The 20,741-nt window shown below is 39.3% G+C and overlaps 1 protein-coding gene across 1 annotated transcript in view; it reads left to right on the top strand.

Moving 5' to 3' along the window:
• The window catches only part of kcnt1b (potassium sodium-activated channel subfamily T member 1b), a gene marked incomplete at both ends in the record, with an annotated part of 104,385 nt that extends 84,006 nt beyond the window's left edge, over positions 1-20,379 (top strand). Inside the window, 12 exons of the mRNA XM_083904649.1 lie at positions 386-599; positions 1,891-1,996; positions 2,965-3,137; positions 4,724-4,795; positions 5,668-5,802; positions 5,885-6,000; positions 7,569-7,666; positions 7,842-7,925; positions 8,014-8,142; positions 8,989-9,286; positions 15,821-15,905; positions 20,259-20,379. Coding sequence (XP_083760775.1) covers positions 386-599; positions 1,891-1,996; positions 2,965-3,137; positions 4,724-4,795; positions 5,668-5,802; positions 5,885-6,000; positions 7,569-7,666; positions 7,842-7,925; positions 8,014-8,142; positions 8,989-9,286; positions 15,821-15,905; positions 20,259-20,379 — 1,631 coding nt within the window. The remainder of the gene's footprint in view (positions 1-385; positions 600-1,890; positions 1,997-2,964; positions 3,138-4,723; positions 4,796-5,667; positions 5,803-5,884; positions 6,001-7,568; positions 7,667-7,841; positions 7,926-8,013; positions 8,143-8,988; positions 9,287-15,820; positions 15,906-20,258) is intronic.
• Positions 20,380-20,741: the final 362 nt, after the last annotated feature.

Below are 20,741 nucleotides of genomic sequence, written 5' to 3'. Positions count from 1 at the left end.
GAGAGATCCCAATCCCATCATGTATCTGATATACATGATATAATTTATATAATTATGTGTTGTATCATACATCATATTACAAAGCACTAATATGATGTAGGTCAAGACTTTATTTACTGACTGACACGATGCTTTTTGCATGTCATTGTTGGTAGAGAAATTCAGAAAGCAATGCATTTTCTCCTCAAGCTCAAGCAGTTGAGAGAAAGTGAAAGGAATGTAGGTTGCTGAACAAGCTAAACATGGAGTTAATATACCTCCATATAGGATAAGATATTTTCCATAATCATATGGTGAAATTTACTGTATGTGCAAACATTCCCTACTGACCTAAAATGGCTTTTTCTTCGTTGTTCTTCACACGCTAACGTTATGCTACCTTTAGGCACTGTAGCCATCGATCTGCAGAACCCTGATCCGCCCAAGGAAAGCAGCAAGCTGACCTTGCCAACAGAGAATGGCTCTGGAAGCCGCAGACCGAGCATCGCGCCGGTTCTGGAGATTGCAGATTCGTCTGCGATTCTGCCCTGTGACCTCCTCAGCGACCAATCGGAGGACGAAACAAACCAGTCGGATGAAGAAGGCTCTGTAGGGTCAGAGTGAGTAGCTGTGGTGATGATGATAGGCCAAATGTGCTTAGACCTAAAGAAATTTATATTATACAATAAATCTTGTGATACAGCAGTAAAAAAGTCAAACATCCTAATAGAACAAGTGACGTGTGCTGTATTCTTGATGGATCTCAGCAGCTAACCTTCCCCTCTTAACGCCTCGATGACTGGAAGACCAGAGATGAATGGGTTTGTGGTGATGTTGTGTGGTGCAGAAGAGTTAGTGATGAATGTGCGTGTCATAATAGGATTGTCAGCACTTTCCTCCTGAGTGAGGCGTACGCTGTGCTTCCTCATACACAATCCCCTCCTCGCGTCTCTAATCCTTCAGCCGGTCGGACAGACAATCGGCCTGATAGTTCAGCAAGTCCAACAAATCACTTAATCTCAGGGCTTTGTTCTTCTCTTCTGTCACTCTGTGTGGTTTCATAACGTTGAGAGAAGTTCAGGATTCAGATTCTGTTTGACCCTGACATCAGTGGCTCTCAGAAACAAACTCTGTTGGAGAATTTCAACTTGAGGTCCCACAGTGCCATCATGTGGAGATCAGAGTCTCTTTTAGGAACAAACTATAAGGGGCACTGTGAAAGTGAAGAGGGCAAATTACAGCTGATCCTTTACAAATCAAAGAAGAGGGGACTTCAACCAACCTGACAAACAAAATGAGACATGATTCAAATCTTCAAAGTTATGGACAATTAAGTTTTAAGGAGGAAGGAGTCGATAGGAATTAGAAACACAAGCTCTTTTCACGCAGCTGCAGAATTTTCTTACAAATTGAAAGGCAGAAGCAGTGTATTTTGTCAGTCATGTAATGTGGTATTATGAAATGAGAGGAGGGATTGAGCACTTCTTTGGTTAGCATGGAAAATCACTTCATTCTGCATACCATTTTAAAATAGAAACTAGTGCAGTGCCCGTAGGAAGTATGTATTCCTATAGTGGGAGCTGAAGATTTTTTTTTTTCAGTTATCTTAAAGGCTAACAACATTGGCGTGGCTGACAATCACAACAGCTAGCTATGCTAATGCTAATTCTGATCAAAACACTGTGAAGTGAAGCTCATAACCAGCAGTCACATGACAGTAGTTCTGTGAAGTTATGGATCGAAATGTATGTTAGCAAAGCTTTTTAGTGTTGTATAGCATATGGAGCTCATTATTTCCTACAACTGCTCACTTCTTATTATTTGTAGATTCTTTTGAGCCCACAGTTAGTAAGATATTCATTTTAGTGTTGTCTTCTCAGAGCTTGCCTCTCTCGTTTTCCGTTCCTCCAGTTTTGTAAAGGGTTACCCTCCAAACTCGCCCTACATCGGCAGCTCACCCACTCTGTGTCACCTGCTCCCACAGAAAGCTCCATTCTGCTGCCTTCGCCTGGACAAGGTAAATTCACCTGCAGCGACAGACAGAAACAACAGAAAGTTAAAACTGAAACTGTGACTACTGCTTAGTTTTACTGCTAAACTCTTCAGTTTATTCTTATTTAATATTTTACCATTTTATGGGCATAGAAATGGCAATTAACTCTAAATTAAGAAGACATTTCATTAGAATATATTTACATTATTATTACATTACTTTCACAAATTAGGTAAAATTAAATCGATATATGTTGCATTGTCACGTGTTCTTCGACAACGATTCCGACAGCGGTTTACAACTGTCCAGTTTTTTACCAGCTGCTCCTTACAGCTCGATAAACTACCCTCTGGAAAGGGCGACCAGAACCAGTATGGCAGACAACTCGAGTGTCTTTAAGAGGTTTTATTCTAAACACAACTCAATACACTACTTAATAGGTTGTAAACCGGCAAATCATACAGGTTCTGATGATCATTTACAGATGATGACAAACAAATAAAGGATTTGCTATATACAAGAAGCACTTTGGTCATCAAAGCTTTGATGACGACTGCTTTGATGACAATCGCCCTTTGATTTCGCACTGTACGCGCTGGGCAACTGCTAGAAAGTTCTACAATCACAGCTTAACTGCTGAGTTTGTCATATTTTATATCTGTATCTGCTAATGAATATACTTTTGACCTAAAAACTACACGTTTCAAGTTATTTATCTGTCTTTCCATCCATACCTCTAGGATGAATTGATTCGATAAAGTAGCATACACTTAATACCTTTTATTTAAGCCTCAATAGTCTTCATATATTATAAGGAAAGACCAATTATTGGTGGTGTCCAACCACAAAGCAGTAATGATTTATTCATTAGGTCTATGCTAACATGCACTTTCACATGTTAGTACTTCAGTCTTGATGCTGCTGGTCCTGGGTAACAAAGCTTGTTGCTGAAGTACAGTAATCAATCTGGATCTGCCTCTTTCTCCATCCAGGGCTGCACACACAACAGCTTTGAGGACGCCAAGGCGTACGGCTTCAAGAATAAACTGATTATAGTGTCTGCAGAGACGGCAGGAAATGGCCTCTACAACTTCATCGTTCCGCTGCGCGCTTATTATCGGTCCAGGAAGGAACTCAACCCCATAGTGCTGTTGCTGGATTACCCGTAAGGCTGTTCACTGTGCTTCCAACCCAGCATGTATACACTATGTTCAGAAAAATACAAACCCTAAAATCTTGTATTTAGGTCTGGTGATGATAATCATCATCAATATGTTTGTGAGGACATTCTGACCTCGTGGGGACATTTAGGGTTAAGGTTAGAACTGGGTTTAGGTTAGCCTGAAGGCTTTGTATTTGAGGTTAGGTTAAGGGGTTAGGGAATGCATTATGTCTATGATGTGTCCTCACTAAGACATAAAAACAAAAGGTTAGGGTGTGTGTGTTCAGCCCCTCCAGTGGACACATCCCCACATTTAAACTCTTCTTTTGAAACAGTCCTTCACATTTGGCAAAATGGTTACACATTTTTCTGTGGGGTGACAAAGTCAGAAGAGATTGTGGTCACTTTAAAGTTCGATTTGGTGGTCGATTTGATTTTGCTGGTGCCAATCCCAGCTGACATAGGGTGAAAGGTGGGCTACATAGTGATCAACTCTAGTCAAAAGATTTATGTATAAATATTTCTGTTCATACAATACATAAATTACATTTTGAAATAACTAAAGAACTTATGTTATATTGCTATCTATAGAGATCAGCCAGTATCCATTATCATTATTGGTCTGATACTGGTCAAAATCATCAGGTCAGATATTTGCACAATAAAAACTGAAATTCCAATAATGGTCCAAATAATGTATCATACTTTAGATCCTAGAGGAGAGAGCTCAAGCTGTGTGATTTTAAGATAAATGAAAAAAACGCTAAACAGACGAGTGTAAAATACTGCATCGTACTGATATTGGTATCGGTAAAGCTGTGATATCACCCAACTCTCTCTGATATACATACGTCACCTCTGCTTACAGTAATGTAGACATGACACATTAAAGATAAGATGTTAATTTTAATGTTCCTCACCATCACATCATCAATGCCAGTTTTCGCCAGAACATACTGACTAAAAGATGCTTCAACACCTCAAGTTTCAATTATAGTCCTGTAAAATATACTGATGTGACTGTGACTTAAAAGCTTGGCAATAAAACCAGTCGATAACCAGTTTAAACCAGTCAATAAAACTGAGCAGGTATGTTTGTCTTCAGGCACTCAGGGAAGCTCTTGATGATTCCACACCTCTAAGACAAAGGAATGGAATGAGAATGCAGTAATGGTGGCATGTCTAACTCCAGTAAGACTACAATATAGTCTTACATTATTAATAACATGAAGTGTGTGTTGTTTGTGTCAATGTGTGTGGGCTTAAATAAAAGCTGCAGTGGTAAAACAACCAAATTACTTCCACTAGAAAATTGGAGCTAAAACTTGGCTTTTAAGATAATGGGTAAAAAATAAAATACAAAAAATAAAAGACACTGCTTTTTAATTATTCATAAACAAAGTTTCTGTCCATATAAGAAAATGTATTTGTTTGTTTCATAAACTCCAGCTTCCTCAGTGCAGTCTCTGCCCAGAGCCACCAGAGCTTTCTGCAGATTACAACAGTGATGTCATCATCCTCCACCATGGTTTCTAGGAGATCATTATTGTGAGATGCTGCTGCTTCATTATGTTTCCTGTTTCCCACAGGCCAGACAACCACTTCTTAGAGGCCATTTGCTGCTTTCCAATGGTTTACTTCATGGCTGGCACAATCGATAAGTATGTGTTTGCACAGATGATCTGCAGTTGAATTTGAGTGGTGGAGATTTATTTATTTTTTAAATGACCTTATCATTAAGATTTAAAAAAATAAGTAAATAAAGATGCTGTCAGTGAAATGTGACTTAAAATCCTGATTTATGACAGTCATTTACAGTTATTGTTCTCAATTTCTCAATTTAATTTCTTCTTCAAAAGAACATGATGTCTGTTATGTCAATTATGTTCACGTTTAGAGGGAAAGAGATGATAAAATATGACACTGTTATTGTCCAACGTGTGCTAATAATACATTAATATCTTGGTAATGGGTTATCAGGACTATAACTGTACTGATAACTATAAGCTACCATAAATGAAATACCTCAATTCATGATTTTAATTGATATTACCAAGTATTGGTGATTCCTATAGAAGTAAGATTGAATTACCATTAAATTAATATTATAATTATTAATAAATGATTACCATATTGTTACTTTTCAGTTGGCAATAGATTATTTCTACTCTTTAGATGTGGTCCAGTGACTTCGTAAGTGAAGATAAGTGTAGACTTTTATTTGTATATGGAAAAACGTGTCTCAGAGTTATGAGTGTTGTTTAGTGTAATATTAGGCCACTTATTTGCATGACATTTAATCATGTGTCATTTAAAGTGTAGTGTTTAGAGTTACTCGTTAGCGACATGGCAGTTACAACTGGCAGCTATTTTATTGAGATTTAGTCTCATTATAAGACCTTTAGTTCTCTTCAGGTTGGATATATTGAAATGTAGAGCGTTGCAGACATAGTATAAGAATATAATGTGTGTGGTTTTTTTTTACTTTAAACTTAATAGATTGGTGTAATATTGTGTTTTCTGAATGGTCCAGTCTGGATAATCTGCTGCAGTGTGGTATAATCTATGCTGACAACTTGGTGGTCGTGGACAAAGAGAGCACCATGAGTGCTAAGGAGGACTACATGGCAGATGCCAAGACCATCGTCAATGTCCAGACTATGTTCAGGTAATAGGGAGGACAAACACAGCTCAAATTAAAAGCCTTAATCATTTAATCTCTCCTCTAACTCCAGTCTCTTTTCTCTCAGATTGTTCCCCAGCCTCAGCATCATCACTGAGCTCACACACCCGTCCAACATGAGGTTCATGCAGTTCAGGGCCAAGGACTGCTACTCGCTCGCTCTCTCCAAACTGGAGAAGGTTAGTGCCGTGATGAGACGCTCACATTTTCATTTATCTTCAAACCACAAATCAGTACTGGATCAGAAGAGATCAGAAGTTTAAAATCAGTATAGTAAAGTTTCAGCGTGCAAATCTTGAAAATGCTGGATATTTTTCCCACAGTTGTGCATTGACTTTTATGTGCATTTAAATGCAGTGATTGCAAAGAAAAGTAAATTCAGAAATGATAATGGAAGTAAACAAATAACGGAAAGGGAAAAAAGTGGCAGTGACAATTATCAGTTTACAGTGTAAGTTGAGCTACTATTAAGGTGGTTATCTGTTCTGATATCATTTAACTTAATTAAAATAATTAAAATAATTAAAAATTATAATTATTATTGTTATTTTCTTCATGAAATACTCTTTATTCTTTCATGCAGTTGTTGTATAAATATAGTAACAATTGAGTATATACTTCTTTCTGTTTTCAAAAGGAGAGCTAGGGAACAGATCGAACTCTAAATCAATATTTAAAATATAGTTTATTAAAGGTGAAGTAAGTAGTTTATAGTGCCATCTAGAGGAGAGGCTGAAATTTACTAAATCTGCTCACCCCCTCCCTTCCCCGAGCGCTACGGTATCCGCAGCCGGTCAAATGTCGTCCTCGTTGTCTTTCTCTGTGTCAGCTGATGAGGTTCGTGAGGCGAGGGAGAGGGCGAGCTACCGCTCGAAGCGGAGAGAGTGGAGGCGGGACTTCCGCTACAAGTAAAGCGACGCTTGATTTGTTCTCTCGCGTTTGTCCTTACAGGCTCCGGTAGAAACATGGCGTCTCGCTGCTAACAGTGGCTATGCAACCGCGGCCCGCGACCATGTTATTTTACATGACTTTTTGAAACTCTTAGAAAATGAAACAAAAACTATTATACAGCGACTAGACAATGCAGGAGCACATAATATGAATAAAAAAGTGGATTTTGGGTTATATAAACCCATAAATACTACACAGTGTCCCTTTAAGTTCCATTTCAAATTATGACAGTCCCCATCAAATTTTGAAACAATTATGTCAAATGCTAAAATGTAAAAGTTGTATTTTGAATGTTTTACATTCTATGCCAAGTGTTAATCCAAGTTGGAAAGAACTAATTACTGTAAGTTCTTACATTATAAAAGTTCATATTTTGATGGTATCTTGTGTGGTAATGCTTTAACACGTAATTGTTGCAATTAATTGCGATAATTAAGTAAAGCTTGATTTAAAAATAATATTGCAAAGGGGTTTGTGGACATTGTGTTTATTTTTCTTTTTTGTCCAACTGTCCCATTCCTTTAAAAACATTTTTTGAAAATCTTAATATTTCTTCAAATTAAGTACAAATGTTCAAGGTCGCTGTAATCTCATGAAACACTTCTTTTGAATGTGTGATATACAACCCAAAGTTTGTGAGTGTTTCTCTATACTTTTACTCTCGCCAACAATGATGTCTTTAGCCTTCACAGTCCCTTTTGTTTCCATATGCACACATATAAAATAGTTAAATACATTGTTCACTAAACATAAAAGAGAACAAAGTGAGACTGTTTCTCAAAACTCTCTTTTCCAGATAGAGCGTGATAAGGGCTCTAACCTGGCCTTCATGTTCCGGCTGCCGTTTGCTGCGGGCAGGGTTTTCAGCATCAGCATGTTGGACACACTGCTTTACCAGGTGGGATAGAAGATAACACACTGTGTACTAGGATTGTTTAGTGATGATATATACAGTTTATAAATCATGTCTTGAGATGTTGCTCAGTAAATATGAGGGAAATAGCTGAAAGTATGGGCACACATACAAATGGGAATTAAACTGTTAGAAGATAAGATCATTTGTCTGTTTTCAGTCATTTGTGAAGGACTACATGATCGCTATTGTTAGGCTTCTTCTGGGTCTGGACACCACGCCAGGCTCTGGATACTTGTGTGTTGTAAGTTTCTAATCTCCCACATCTAAGCGAGCAGAGTTTAGGTCCACTTTGGTGTCATGTGCATCAATTCATACATCCTCTCGTGCAGATGAAGATCACAGAGGAGGATCTGTGGATCAGGACGTACGGCAGACTCTTCCAGAAACTCTGCTCCTCCAGCGCTGAGATCCCCATCGGGATTTACCGCACTGAGTCGCACATGTTCTCGTCCTCAGAGGCAAGAACACCAACATACATAAGTCATAATCTTGGCTTTGGCTTCAACTGTGGCTTCTGTTTGACCTCCATTATTAGATATTATTTTATTTGATTCTCCTTTCACACCATATTCCTTTAACCACCTCTCTGTAAAGTATGCTGTTTCTTTTCTCATTTCTTCTTTTTTCCCCTTTCGCTTTGTTCCGACTAACTGTCCTGCATTTTTTCGTTTTTTCTGTGAATACTGAAATAGAAATCACTCTCTAAAAAGTATTTTTGGTAGACTGTTGAATAAAGCAGCAGCTTGGCCGAGGTGCTCTCGTTCTCTTCCAGCCGCCATGATGCGTTACAGTCACAGTTCCTGCTTATCGTCACATGACCGGAAGGCCTTCCACTCACACATTCACTTTTTTTGGACCTCATACATTCACTTTTTTTTGGAAAAAAATTGTATGTGAGAGATAAACAAATTGTATGTGAGAGGTAAAAAAAAATTGTATGTGAGAGGGAAAAAAATTGTTTGTGAGAGGTAAAAGAATTGTATGTGAAAGGTAAAATTGTGTATGTGAGAGCCAAAAATAGTGAATGTGGAAGGCAGAATTGTCTATGTGAGAGGTAAAATTGTGTATGTGTAGGTAAGAAAGGAATTATGGCCTACACGGCCCCCCATAGACAAATGTGCTTGGCCTTTAACAATTTTTTTTAGCTTTTGGCTGGTAAAAATGAAAAATACCTTACTGCCATATTAACGGCATTTTACCAAGTTGATAACAATCACTACATGATAACACAGGAACCTGAAAAGAGCATTTCTAATAATCCAGACATGCTATTGTCCTTTAACACTGTCACTATGCTCTCCCAGTCTCAGGTGTCTATTAATGTGGAGCATGGTGAGAACCATAGAGAACGTGGAGACACCTGGAAGGAGAAGATTGGCCACAAAAACTCGACCGCGAGCGACCAATCGGATCACCCGCTGCTGAGGAAGAAGAGCATGCAGTGGGCGCGGCGCCTGAGCAGGAAGAGCACCAAACCTCCAAGTCGAGCCGAGCGCATCTCGCAGCAGAGGCTCAACCTGTATCGACGCTCCGAGCGCCAGGAGCTGTCCGAGCTCGTCAAGAATCGCATGAAGCACCTGGGTCTGCCCACTGTGGGATACGGTGAGTCGAGTGTGGAGTTATGACCAGGAGATATGTTCAGGTTAAATGATAGTTAGCAATGATCATAATATATTCCTGAAAAATGACTCATAATCATGCAAATCATGGTGTTTGTTGCAGATTGGAGTCTGAACTCTTTATTTAATGGAAGAAATAATATTATTGGCTGGGAAATTGTGGGAAAAATTAGTTATATTTGTAAAATCAGGTTGTAATGTCCATTCCCCTGGGAAAAAATCCCACTTGTATAACTGGTCATTTGAAAAAGTGTTTCCCAATTATTGTGGAGATTGTAGTGATTGTAGTGTGCAGTATATTTGTTACAGTTAGATCTGATTTGTGTGTTCAAAACCTGGAATGGTATGTAATTCAATTCTGTTTCTCATGTGAGAATCTCCGGTCTGTGAACTGGTCCCTTGGACTTTGATTGTATTAAAGGAGACATACTATGCAAAATCTACTTTTTCATAATTTTAATCCTTATATTTGGGACCCTGGAGGTCCTATCAGTCGGCAAAGTGTGAAAAAAGATGAGTCACTCATGTTTTTGTGGTCCTCCTCAGTCTAAGTAGAGGAGATAAAACACACAATGTTGACTTCCGTACTCATTGGGACATCACAATGCGCTAAATTCCTGGAATCTCGTGGAGCTCTGCTTTGTCCGTAAAACACCAGGGCCAGGGTAACGGTATCTGAAACCCATAAGTCCCCCAAAAGTTCTATTCTTGGCTCCACAGTGCAGCACAGAGTTCTACACAAACTTCCAGCCTCAGAGGATTTATCTGTCCACTGGATACATGTTATATATGACAGCAATGTGCCTGCTAGAGCCTGCAAATGATCACTTTTCCAAATGCTAACTGCTGTTAGCTCCCAGTAGCCTCTGTGGCTGATGTCATTTCCTGTGCCTTAAGTTTTGTTTTAAGGTGGTTCTAAAGAGATACTACTACACAGAGCGTTCTGAACAGGGCTGTTTTGGCAGGGTGATTGAACTGCTGTGGTGCTTCATCCTTATGGTATTTTGACCAAAACATGTCACAGACATGTTCATTAGGACACCAGGGAACTAGGTTCACTTGGAGAAATAGGGTATAATATGTCTCCTTAAATTATATGGGAAACAGATACTAAACTTTCACCACAAATGAATGGTGCGTGCATATTCATCAATGTAGGAAAAAGGGTTGAAACTCGTCACTGTGCCTCCTTTAAACGTGAAACAAAAGCAGGGAGCCAATTTTAGCTGGTTCTTTATTTAGCTCCACCCACTGACTCTGTTCCCAGCCAATGAGATTGTTTCTGCCACAAGAGCAATGCAGTGCTTTAAGAGGCTCTGTTCAAAACTCCAATCTCTGCTGCAGCCATTTTGTCTCATCTCCTCTGTGAAGACAGATCAGTGACATCACCTCATCTCCTCATCAGAACCTCATTTTCTCACATCCACACACATCATACTCCTTCTTCCATGTACCATAATCTCATTCCCACACCTCACCCCACATTCACCATCATCACATATTGTGCCAGAAGATGCAGGAGCAGTTTCTCAATTGCATTTGATCACAGACTGCAATTTGCCTGCATTTGTAGCCGCTCACCTCTCTACCTTTGTTCTTTGCTCCTCCCAGCTTCATGCTTTCATTTATTCTTTTTAGTTTCTTCAATAAATGGCAGAATCATGCTCCAGGTGTGTTGCACTTGCCAAATATCATGTAACATGTTGATTAAATACGTTTCAGGAAGATCCCCAAACGCTCAAGACCTTCTTGAGAACGATGAAAGTCAGTGAGAAATAATGCAACGTGTGACAGATGAATAATTTGGAAGTGATTCTGTGCACACTGTCTCTAACGCATGGCTTTCTTTGCATCACCTTTACTAAAAGAGTTCTTTTTGAAACTGCAAACACATTCGCTGCCTGCCTGATTGTTTTTGTTGTTCTTCTTTTTTTCTTGTTTTCCCCTTCCCTCCTCCTCTCTCTGACTCTTCTATCCTCCCTCCTTTTGGCTTGTAGAGGATGTTTCTAATCTCACTGCGAGTGATGTCATGAATCGAGTAAATCTAGGATATTTGCAAGGTAATTTATGTGCTGTTTTTTTCCCTCCCTCATGTAATCTGTAGCACATGTGGTCCATCTTGTGGAGAAAGACATTTTGTCCTCTCATCAGCATCCGTGGACAAATAGTGCACCTAATTGACGTCACTATAAAACCCTCATTTGTGGATGTTTGTTGTCTCACATTTGTGTCTGTTATGGAAAGAACACAGTTAAACGTCATTGAAGGTAACAGTGAATGCCATTGCTTAGAGTTGCAGGAAATTTCAGAGGGGACCAGGCCGTCAGGTTAGCTTCATGATGACAGTATTGCAATTATAATTGCATGAGTGTGTGAGTGTGTGTGTGTATGTGTATGTTTGTACAGTAGCTATGTGTGCCTGTGTGTGTGTGTGTGTGCGTGTCTCTCCTGCTATAATCAATGGTAGACACCGGCAGCCAATCTACCTTCCTCTACTGTCTCTCTCTTTCTATCTGGTCTTTTCTGCATTGTGTTCTCGTGAGGTGACGTCACAAAGGGCTGGAGTTCAGCAGGGCGTAAGAGTATGGCTTTAAAGAGTGGAGCGGAACGTCTTATGTCTGTGGATGGAAGGTTAGATTGAGAAATTAGTTACCCAACAACAATTTTGCCAGTAGTCTGTCGACTGATACTGATGTTTACTTTTGTTTTTTTAGTAACATGGAAATTAGTTTTCATATTATCACTAACTTTGAACTCACCAACAACAACAGCACTGACAAAATATTTGCATTAAAAAACAAATATTTGCGGTTTTTCAGACCGCAAATGATATTAATGTTTTGAAATCATGTTTTGGCATGTCGCGCCACCTAGGGATGTGAATCTTTGGGTGGCTCACGATTCGATTCCGATTCTTAGGGTCACGATTCGATTCTGGATTCAAACGATTCTCGATTCAAAAATGTATACAATGCATAGTGTGTTAAGGCAAATTATGGCATCAAAACAATACAGTTTGTATAAGATAATGTGATATTGTGATCACACAAAGGCAAACTGAACATTTATTCATTCAAAACAAATAAAAACTTACTTACTGTACAAAAAATAACTTGCATAAATAAAAGCTTAGGCTCGCTGCTTTTTTCTCCCAGAAGTTACAAAAATAAACTGTACACAAATAAAACCTATACACAAAACTACCGTTTTGTGTGGTTTTTCAAAATAGAAACTTAGAAATAGAAAAAAATAGTTTTTTTAAGTTTATGAATCAATTCAGAATTGTGGAGGATTAGAATCTTTTTTCCCCCACCCCAAGCGCCACCTACCGCCATCAACCAATCATTGCAGTCAGTAGAGTCTCAGCTGCTGAGCAACCACGGGTTGCCAGTTAAGTCTGAGCTACAATGGTTGAGAAAACGTAAACCTAAAAGACCTTGGTATTTTGAATTTGAGTGTAGTAACCGGTTTTGGCCACATTCTTACATATGGCGCCTTTAAATCATACAGAAATACCCCTTTAATAATACCCTCAATCACAAATAATAACAGTCTTTTTGCCTCTTATTTATTACATTTTCAGTTCGATTTTTACGGCAAATGAAAATCGACCATGGAAAAAATAGAAAATGATAAACTGAAAGAAGGAGAAGCATTGTGTTGTTTCTACATAGGGCTCTTCACAAATGTAAACATAAATGATTTGCAAGTGCCTGTTTTTCGGCATTCTAAAACAAACTAATAACACACCATTGTAATCCTAAGTGCTTCCTGTGGCTGTGAATCATGAGAGAAATGTGGATCATTCCTCCCACACATATCTTTGTCTGTCTGGCATGAGCATCACTTTTGGGTTCAAGGGTTAAACCAGTGCTGCTCGTATCTGGTCTGGATTTTGATGCTGGGACTCCAGCTTTGTATGAGTCACAGATTCTTTTTAAAAAACAGTCTGTATTTTTCCTCGGCTGTTCTTAGCTGGAGCTTTAACTGAAACCATAAGTCTGGTGTGCATCAGTTTAGGTGACAGTTGTGATAAATGTTAGTGTCGCATTCATAAAATTAGTTAAGGCAAGTTTATTTGTATAGCGCCATTCTTACACAAGACAATTCATAGTGCTTTACAGGCAGGAAATACATTTGAAATTAAAACACAATCAATTAAAAACTATTTAAAATCAAGCAGAAATTAATAAAACATTGGAATGCAATTTAAAAGCATTATTTAAAAATTATTAAAAGCATTAAAAAGGAAAGTTAAAGTGGTTATTATAACAATTCTTCAGGAAATGGTAAATAGAGAAAAACCGTTGCTGTTACCTTCTCTGTATGTTCGTCATTGAGTGTAAAAACATAACCATAAAAATAATAATAAAACATAACTTTTTTTTCTTTAATTTTGCATGTGTGATGTTCTAAAGCACGTGTGTCAAACTCAAGGACCGGGGGCCAAATGTGGCCCGCCACGTCATTTTATGTGGCCCGCGAGTGGATAATTGGTCTTCTGTGTTAAAATAGGTCTATGCTGCTTTAAGGCGTGCATTGACCATAAACTACATTTCCCACAATGCATGCCGATTGCGTTATCCGCAAAGTGACGGCATCACCATCGTGGACCAGGTTACATCTATAATGCTATAATGCATCACATTTGTAACTTGAATTGAATTGAAGTAATATATACAGAATGTCATTTAGCAATATGTTACGGAGTAGTTACCTTTATTTTACATTACATTTAGTTACATTAATTCTGTATGACATCTGGCCCTTTGAGGGTAACCTTTATGCCGATGTGGCCCTCAGAGAAAATGAGTTTAACACTGACCCTGTTCTAAAGGAAAGAGCCATAAAAACAATCTATTGTTATTTACCTACTCTACATATATAGTATATCCAGTATCACACATACACACATATTGAGCATGATATAAAATAATCTAAATAATATAAAAGCAGGAAGCAAAACAAAGACAATAAAGACCCAGAACTAAAATCATAATTATGATTAAAATATGTCCATGGTCTATATATTTTTCTCATTAGTCTATTTCTCTAATGGCAGGACTTACCTAGTCTATATCTAAACAGTAGGGGGCGCTTCATATTACCAAGATAAGGGAAAGAGAGGAGGACCAAATATGTATCATGTAATATTAATATGTGAAAAAATAACTTATTATTATAATAACTTACTTTGACAGGTCACAGTACCAACACATGTATGAATGAAATAAATATTTGAGTTTAAACTTAATCTTTCCTCTTTGTTTATGGTTCCATAAAGTGTGGATTACAGGAGAGAACTAATTGGTATAGTCCTTTATCACTCCTCATAAATCCACTTCTCGGCATCACTGCAGCACTTTGACCTCTTCCACTCTCACACTCCCAATGCGTTCTGCTTCACTCTGGGTTTGGTTTGGTCCAGTCTGACGGACGCTGGAGCATGTGTCCTCTGTGTCTGTGAGTGGTTGTTGTTGGGGGGGGCTACGTTTGGTCCGCTGGCATGGCAGCCTGCCGCCTTCACAGCCTGTTGGTCCAGTGTCGAATGTGCAGGGCGATGAAGGAATGCGATGGATATCAGTCACGGTGCGTGGCCTCAGACGCAGTCTGCATGTTGGCCCCGTCCTGAAGTTACGCATGGAGTCTTTAAGCAGCATGGGCCTCCCCCTCCCTCCACAGAGTCCCTGTCAGTAACAGTTAGCCCTTCTCTCTCTTCCACCCCGCCTGGCTTTATTAAGGGCCACTCCAAGGTGGGTTGTCATGGAGACACTCCTGTTCTCCTTCCCCTCCTCTGTCCATCACACAACACAAGAGAGCACTCAACAAACACACACACACACTCACACTCAATAAAACTGAGTTTCCTCTTGCTAGTTAAGATTTTTATTTTTTAAAGTCTTGGTTTAGATTGTGGAAATAAAATGTCAATATCATACGAATATTTACAGCAAATTCTAATCACAGCAAACAATTAATAATAATAATAATAATAATAATAAATATATGTTTTTTTCTTGTTTTAACAAAATGAATGGTAACATAATACCATATTAAAACAAATATTTATTAAGCCATGACTAAATATATATATATATACATATATGTATATATGTATATATGTTTGTATATGTATATATGTATATATATATATGTATATATATATACATATAATTACATATACTATGAAATAAGTAATGCAAAGTCAATACAATACAATTCAAAGTTGAAATTAAGACAGTTGTGAGGAAAGTCAAAAGTATGATATAAAATAAAGAGATGGTCATAGTTGGGACAAAATAATTAAACATCTTATGAAAGAGATAAAGCATGAACTATGAATTGATAATAAACAGCTGTAATTGGTATTGAAAAAGAGCTTTTCCACATCTAGTAATCTATTACTTGTTCTTACACTGCACATGGGTCCTCAGTGGAAGGTTGAAAAAGGTAAGAGGGCTTATCTCGCGACTGAGTCCTGACTCTGAAGGTGTTTTCTCTCCTTTTTTCTAAATAGACGAGATGAACGATCACCAGAACACGCTGTCCTACGTCCTCATCAATCCTCCTCCTGACACCATGTTGGAACTCAATGACATTGTGTAAGACTCACAGCCAAACACGCCACACTCTCACTTACTGTCATTGATCCAGTGGACAACAGCTGTGCTGTTTGTCATTTGGACATTTCAAATGTAATGGCTGTGAGTGTATGGGCCTACACGGCCCCCCATTTGAGTGTCAGCCTGCAGCCACACAATAAACACGTTTGGATTAAATTCCATAAAATTACCTTGTGTTGAAATTAGAATAAATTTTCAGGCAATATTGCATAAAATGTATATTATTTACTATTATTATTATTTTACAAAGAGAGATGTATTTATACATTTTCTGGGAAACACTTTCTGGGTTTTACACACATTACTCAGGCGAGTTAAAAACAAGTTAAAACATGTACTACTTCATTTACTATATTAATAATCAGGAGTGTTCAAATATCTGAAGTTATCAAAGGATTGTATGTCTTATTAAACAGTAAGAAACTAGTTGTGCAGAAAATTAAACAATAAAACCCCCAAAAACAATTCTAGATTTAATTGTATCCTGAGAATGAGGAGTAAAAACACCAGCTGTGCGTGTAACAGCTGATATAGCATGTTGGCTTTGTGTATTCACACTATTTGTGTCTCTTTTTAGGTTATATTTGTGTCCAAAAAAGGAGTTTTCATGTGTGCACTGAATAGAAGCAGTGTCATGAAGTGCATGTGAAAGTGTGACTGTTAACGGCAGTGAGGAGGCCAGAACACAAACAGGATTTAAGCTTATATTTGTCTTTTTTTTCTTTAGCTCTGTGGATGATTTTACACAAAGAACAACATGATACATATAAAGTGTACTTTGCTATAACTGCATTTTTTCCATTTCATTACTCCCAGCGAAACAGAGCAGCACAAGTGTCATTAGGAGTTTCCACCCGGCACAGTTGTCATATTTGCACACCCACGCTGTGTTTTTGTATTAAATGCACTTGCAGACATCAGTGCACCAGTTAAAGTGAGGTGCAGTCAGATGCATTGCTGCACCATTAATGTGCAGTAAAATTGATGTAGTTGTACATTATCCGTCTCCTCAGCAGAGAATCGGCCACTTTTCCAGTTTCCTGTACTCATCCTTTAAAATAACAACGCACAAGATATAGGACTGTCCTAACTGATGGTAACGCAGCATCAAATGATTCACACACTATGAACATCAACTTTGTGATTTGTACATCACTTCTGGGCAAAAGTACAGTTGGACACGCCCTAATGCCACATGCGGCCCCCCCAGTCAATGTCCTGCTACTCTACACTTATTTTAAAATTATAATGAAAACTGGTGAACAACAATAATACATTAGTTTATATTTGAATCACATTTAATCAATTAAAAGCTTGTCTAGTGTTTTAATTACTATTGTCTGCATGTTATTTTGATTTAATGTTTTGAGTCTGTTTTTCAGATTCATTTTGTATCATAAATACTTGTAAGTAGGAAGTATGTAATCCTGTAGTGGGAGCTGAAGAAGATTTTTCAGTTATGCTAATGCATGATAAGTAGGGTTGCCACCCATCCCGTAAAATACGGAATGGTCCTTTATTTGGCCATTAAATGTTGAGTGGTTTGTTACGTATTTCCTTAAATATCCAATCCACATTTCTGTCACACACACATCAACACTAAAGATAAGGATGAAAATAAAACACAGGGAATAGTAAGGCCAGTAAACTTGTCGTGGCGGGATCTACGCAGGATCGCGGCCGCCCTGGCTCCGGTCCTCTGTGCGCGCTGCTGTCACGGTTGCCTAGCGACAGACACCACACATCAGTGCTGCTCACAGTTAACTAAAGACATCAGCTCATCTGATTAATCTTTCATTCCCTTAAAGGTCCCCTGTTGTGCAAAATTAACTTTTTAATCTTTTAGTACTTATATTTGGGACTAAGTGGGCCATACCAGTCCCCAAAATGTGAAAAAACAAGACTCAGTCATGTTTTAGTGGTTCCAATTTGTGTAAGTACAGGCGATAAAACAGTCGATGTTTAAACCTCCCGAACAAGTGACGACAGTGCGGACATTTCACCGTGAATGTTGGCACCCCGCCAGGCAGAGTACTTCACAGCTCCACCGTAGCTCCCCCTTGTCCCTGTGAAATACGAGAGTGCAGGCGAGGGAGGAAGAGTGGCTGCACAGAGGAGCACAGTGTTTTACACAAACTTCCAGCCTCAGAGGATTTTTGTGTCCAGTGGATATATTTTATTTATGAAAAAAATGTTCACAAGCTTCACAAGCCCTTTGTTGTTGATCGTGTATGTAAATTCCTATGCTAGAAAAACACCTTGAACGCACCAGTTACGTGCTTGCAGTTAGCGAGTGACGTGTGGATCAATAATATGAAGAGCACGCGTTTGAAAGCACTGCAGAAAGATGTAGATGTTGTCCTACATTTCTTCTCAACCAAAGGCTTCCTTTCTGTCGTGTTTCCACGTTCTCTCCTCATATTATTGATCCACACACGTCAGTTGCGTTAATCGTTTTTCTTCGATTTGAATGTTTTTATGATCGCGAGAAGCCAAAATCGTGGTCACTCTATGCATTATGGTGAAACGCAGTAACAACGGGTAAACGGACATTACTATGGGGTATATGGAGCGGGGGTTGTGACGACGGTGCATGACAATAGGTGATAAGTGGTGACATGGCTGTGGATAGTAAGTCTCATTCACATGTAAATGACCAGGCACAAAACCGAGCATTTTGAAAAGGGCTGTATTGGCAGGGTTATTGAACTGCTATTGTGTTTCATCCTTATGATATTTTGACTAAAGCATGACACAGACATGTTCATTAGGGCATCAGGAACTAGTTTAACTTGGGTTAATAGGGTATATATGATATAATAGGGTGTCGAGAAATTATCCAGTCTGTGCTGGATACGGAGAGCCCGCTTCGAGGAGAAGCTCAGAGCGCAGCAGCTGCGCACAACACAGGAGAGAGAGAAGCCACAGTGCAGGTGCGGTGCGCGGAAAAAAAGGCCCGTCTGCACCATATGAGGGGGCGCACTCTATAATATAATATACTATAATTGCAATGCCTTGACTTTAGTGAGGTAAGTAAACACTGTCCCTGCCATAACAACAAAATTAGATTTTTAAAAAACAATGGTACAAAATTAGCACAATAACTTATTTTGGTTTTTCGGTTTTAGCCAACTCTTTCCTGATTTTCAGTGCATACCTAGTTAATATTGCTCTTGCCAATAAAGACATTTCTTGTTCATGTGTTCCCCCAGCTGCTTCCCAAAGTACATATTTTCTGTAATACATAATTCTGTACTGTTCTGCATCTGTGGTAACTTGCCCATTTTGAGTTACTTGCCCTTACTTCATGAGTCACCATAATGGTCCTTCAAAAAGCCTCAGAATGCCCCATTTTTACCTAAAATTTTCAAATGCACCAACCCGCCTCGGCTTGGTCGCTCTGCTCCCTCGCCATGTACTCCCCATAGTGACATGATGTTCCTAGAAAAACCCCTGATACCCTTACAGCACACGCGCCTAGATGTCCTAGATTAGTCGGGTCCATGGTGGTCATGGTCCAGAGGAGCCGTGGTGGGGCGTCCCTTATTTTCATTTCTGAAAGTTGGCAACCCTAATGAAAAGGCACATAAAGGCTAACATAATACAAACACTGTGCAACCTCATTAGGCACAACGCAAATCAAATACGCCTTGTAAAGATTCCAGCATGGCTGGCGGTCACGAAATAGCTACCTTCACTAATGCTTATCATAGCCGAGTTAGCTTACCTTTGGAAACAGGTTCGCCAAGTTAGCCGCAAAATAGTAGCATGCTAATGCTAAATAAATATATGCACGCGTATTGGTGAATGGACACCATATACTGCGTTGAACTGTGTGAAATTAGCCGCTGCCTACCTGTTGTTGACACAATCCTGACGCGCTACCTAGTGTAGCGTGCTGGTGTATCGTGATAAATCAGCGTAAATTAAAATTACAAAAAACAAAATCAAGGATGCACACCGTCGCGCCATGCTCAACCCATATCCAAAATCTAAGGGCGATCTGACAGCGAGATATGCCCATCACAGACACACACACAGACATTTTTAGATAAACATTTAATTTCTAATCACTACACAGTACATTTTCCCTGAACTGAACTGACTTTTTTCACTGGCCTCCTCCTGACCAGCCTAGAAGTTCACTAGCCCCCAGGTGATGTTGACTTTGAGGCCCCTGCTTTAGACCATACACTATGATCATTAAAATAAAGCCTTCTGAACCAACTACAAACATTTCAACGTTTAGATCCACAGACTGAAGTTTGGGTTCAGATTAAACCTGGAGCTTCACACTTACTGATCATGCTGGATGTTATTTAATCTTTCCAGGTATATAATCCGGCCTGACCCGCTGGCACACATGCCTGAGGACACACCGGTGGGACAGGCATGTGGCACCAGGACGCTGCAGGACATCGGCATGGAGACGCGAGACGAGACTCACCTCTGAAGCCCCTCCCCCTTTGTGCTCAACACTCTGACCCTTAACCGCTAAGCCACAGCTGGGTCGACGGAGCTGGTTTGTGTCACACAGATGCAGGCTTGTTCTTGGGTCGGCGTCCGTCGTGAATGTGCATTTTTGTGTCTCTCAGACCAAGAACAATGAATATTTTGCAGATTTGCTTTGAGAAGACGCGCTGTCCGACTGAGCTGCTAGAGAAGGATGCATGAAGAGTGTCTCGTGTTGACGCCCCTCTCCCCTCCACACAAGCACATGTCGAGAAGCAGGATCTGCACACGACTAGAGGTCTCTAGAGGTCAGAGAGTCGCCCACGAGACAAAGTCCTTGGACGCTCCCTTTCACGCACATAT

Source organism: Microchirus variegatus (assembly GCF_963457635.1).
Source record: "Microchirus variegatus genome assembly, chromosome: 18".
NCBI classification, from domain to species: domain Eukaryota; kingdom Metazoa; phylum Chordata; class Actinopteri; order Pleuronectiformes; family Soleidae; genus Microchirus; species Microchirus variegatus.
This window is presented reverse-complemented; position numbering and strand designations above follow the sequence as displayed.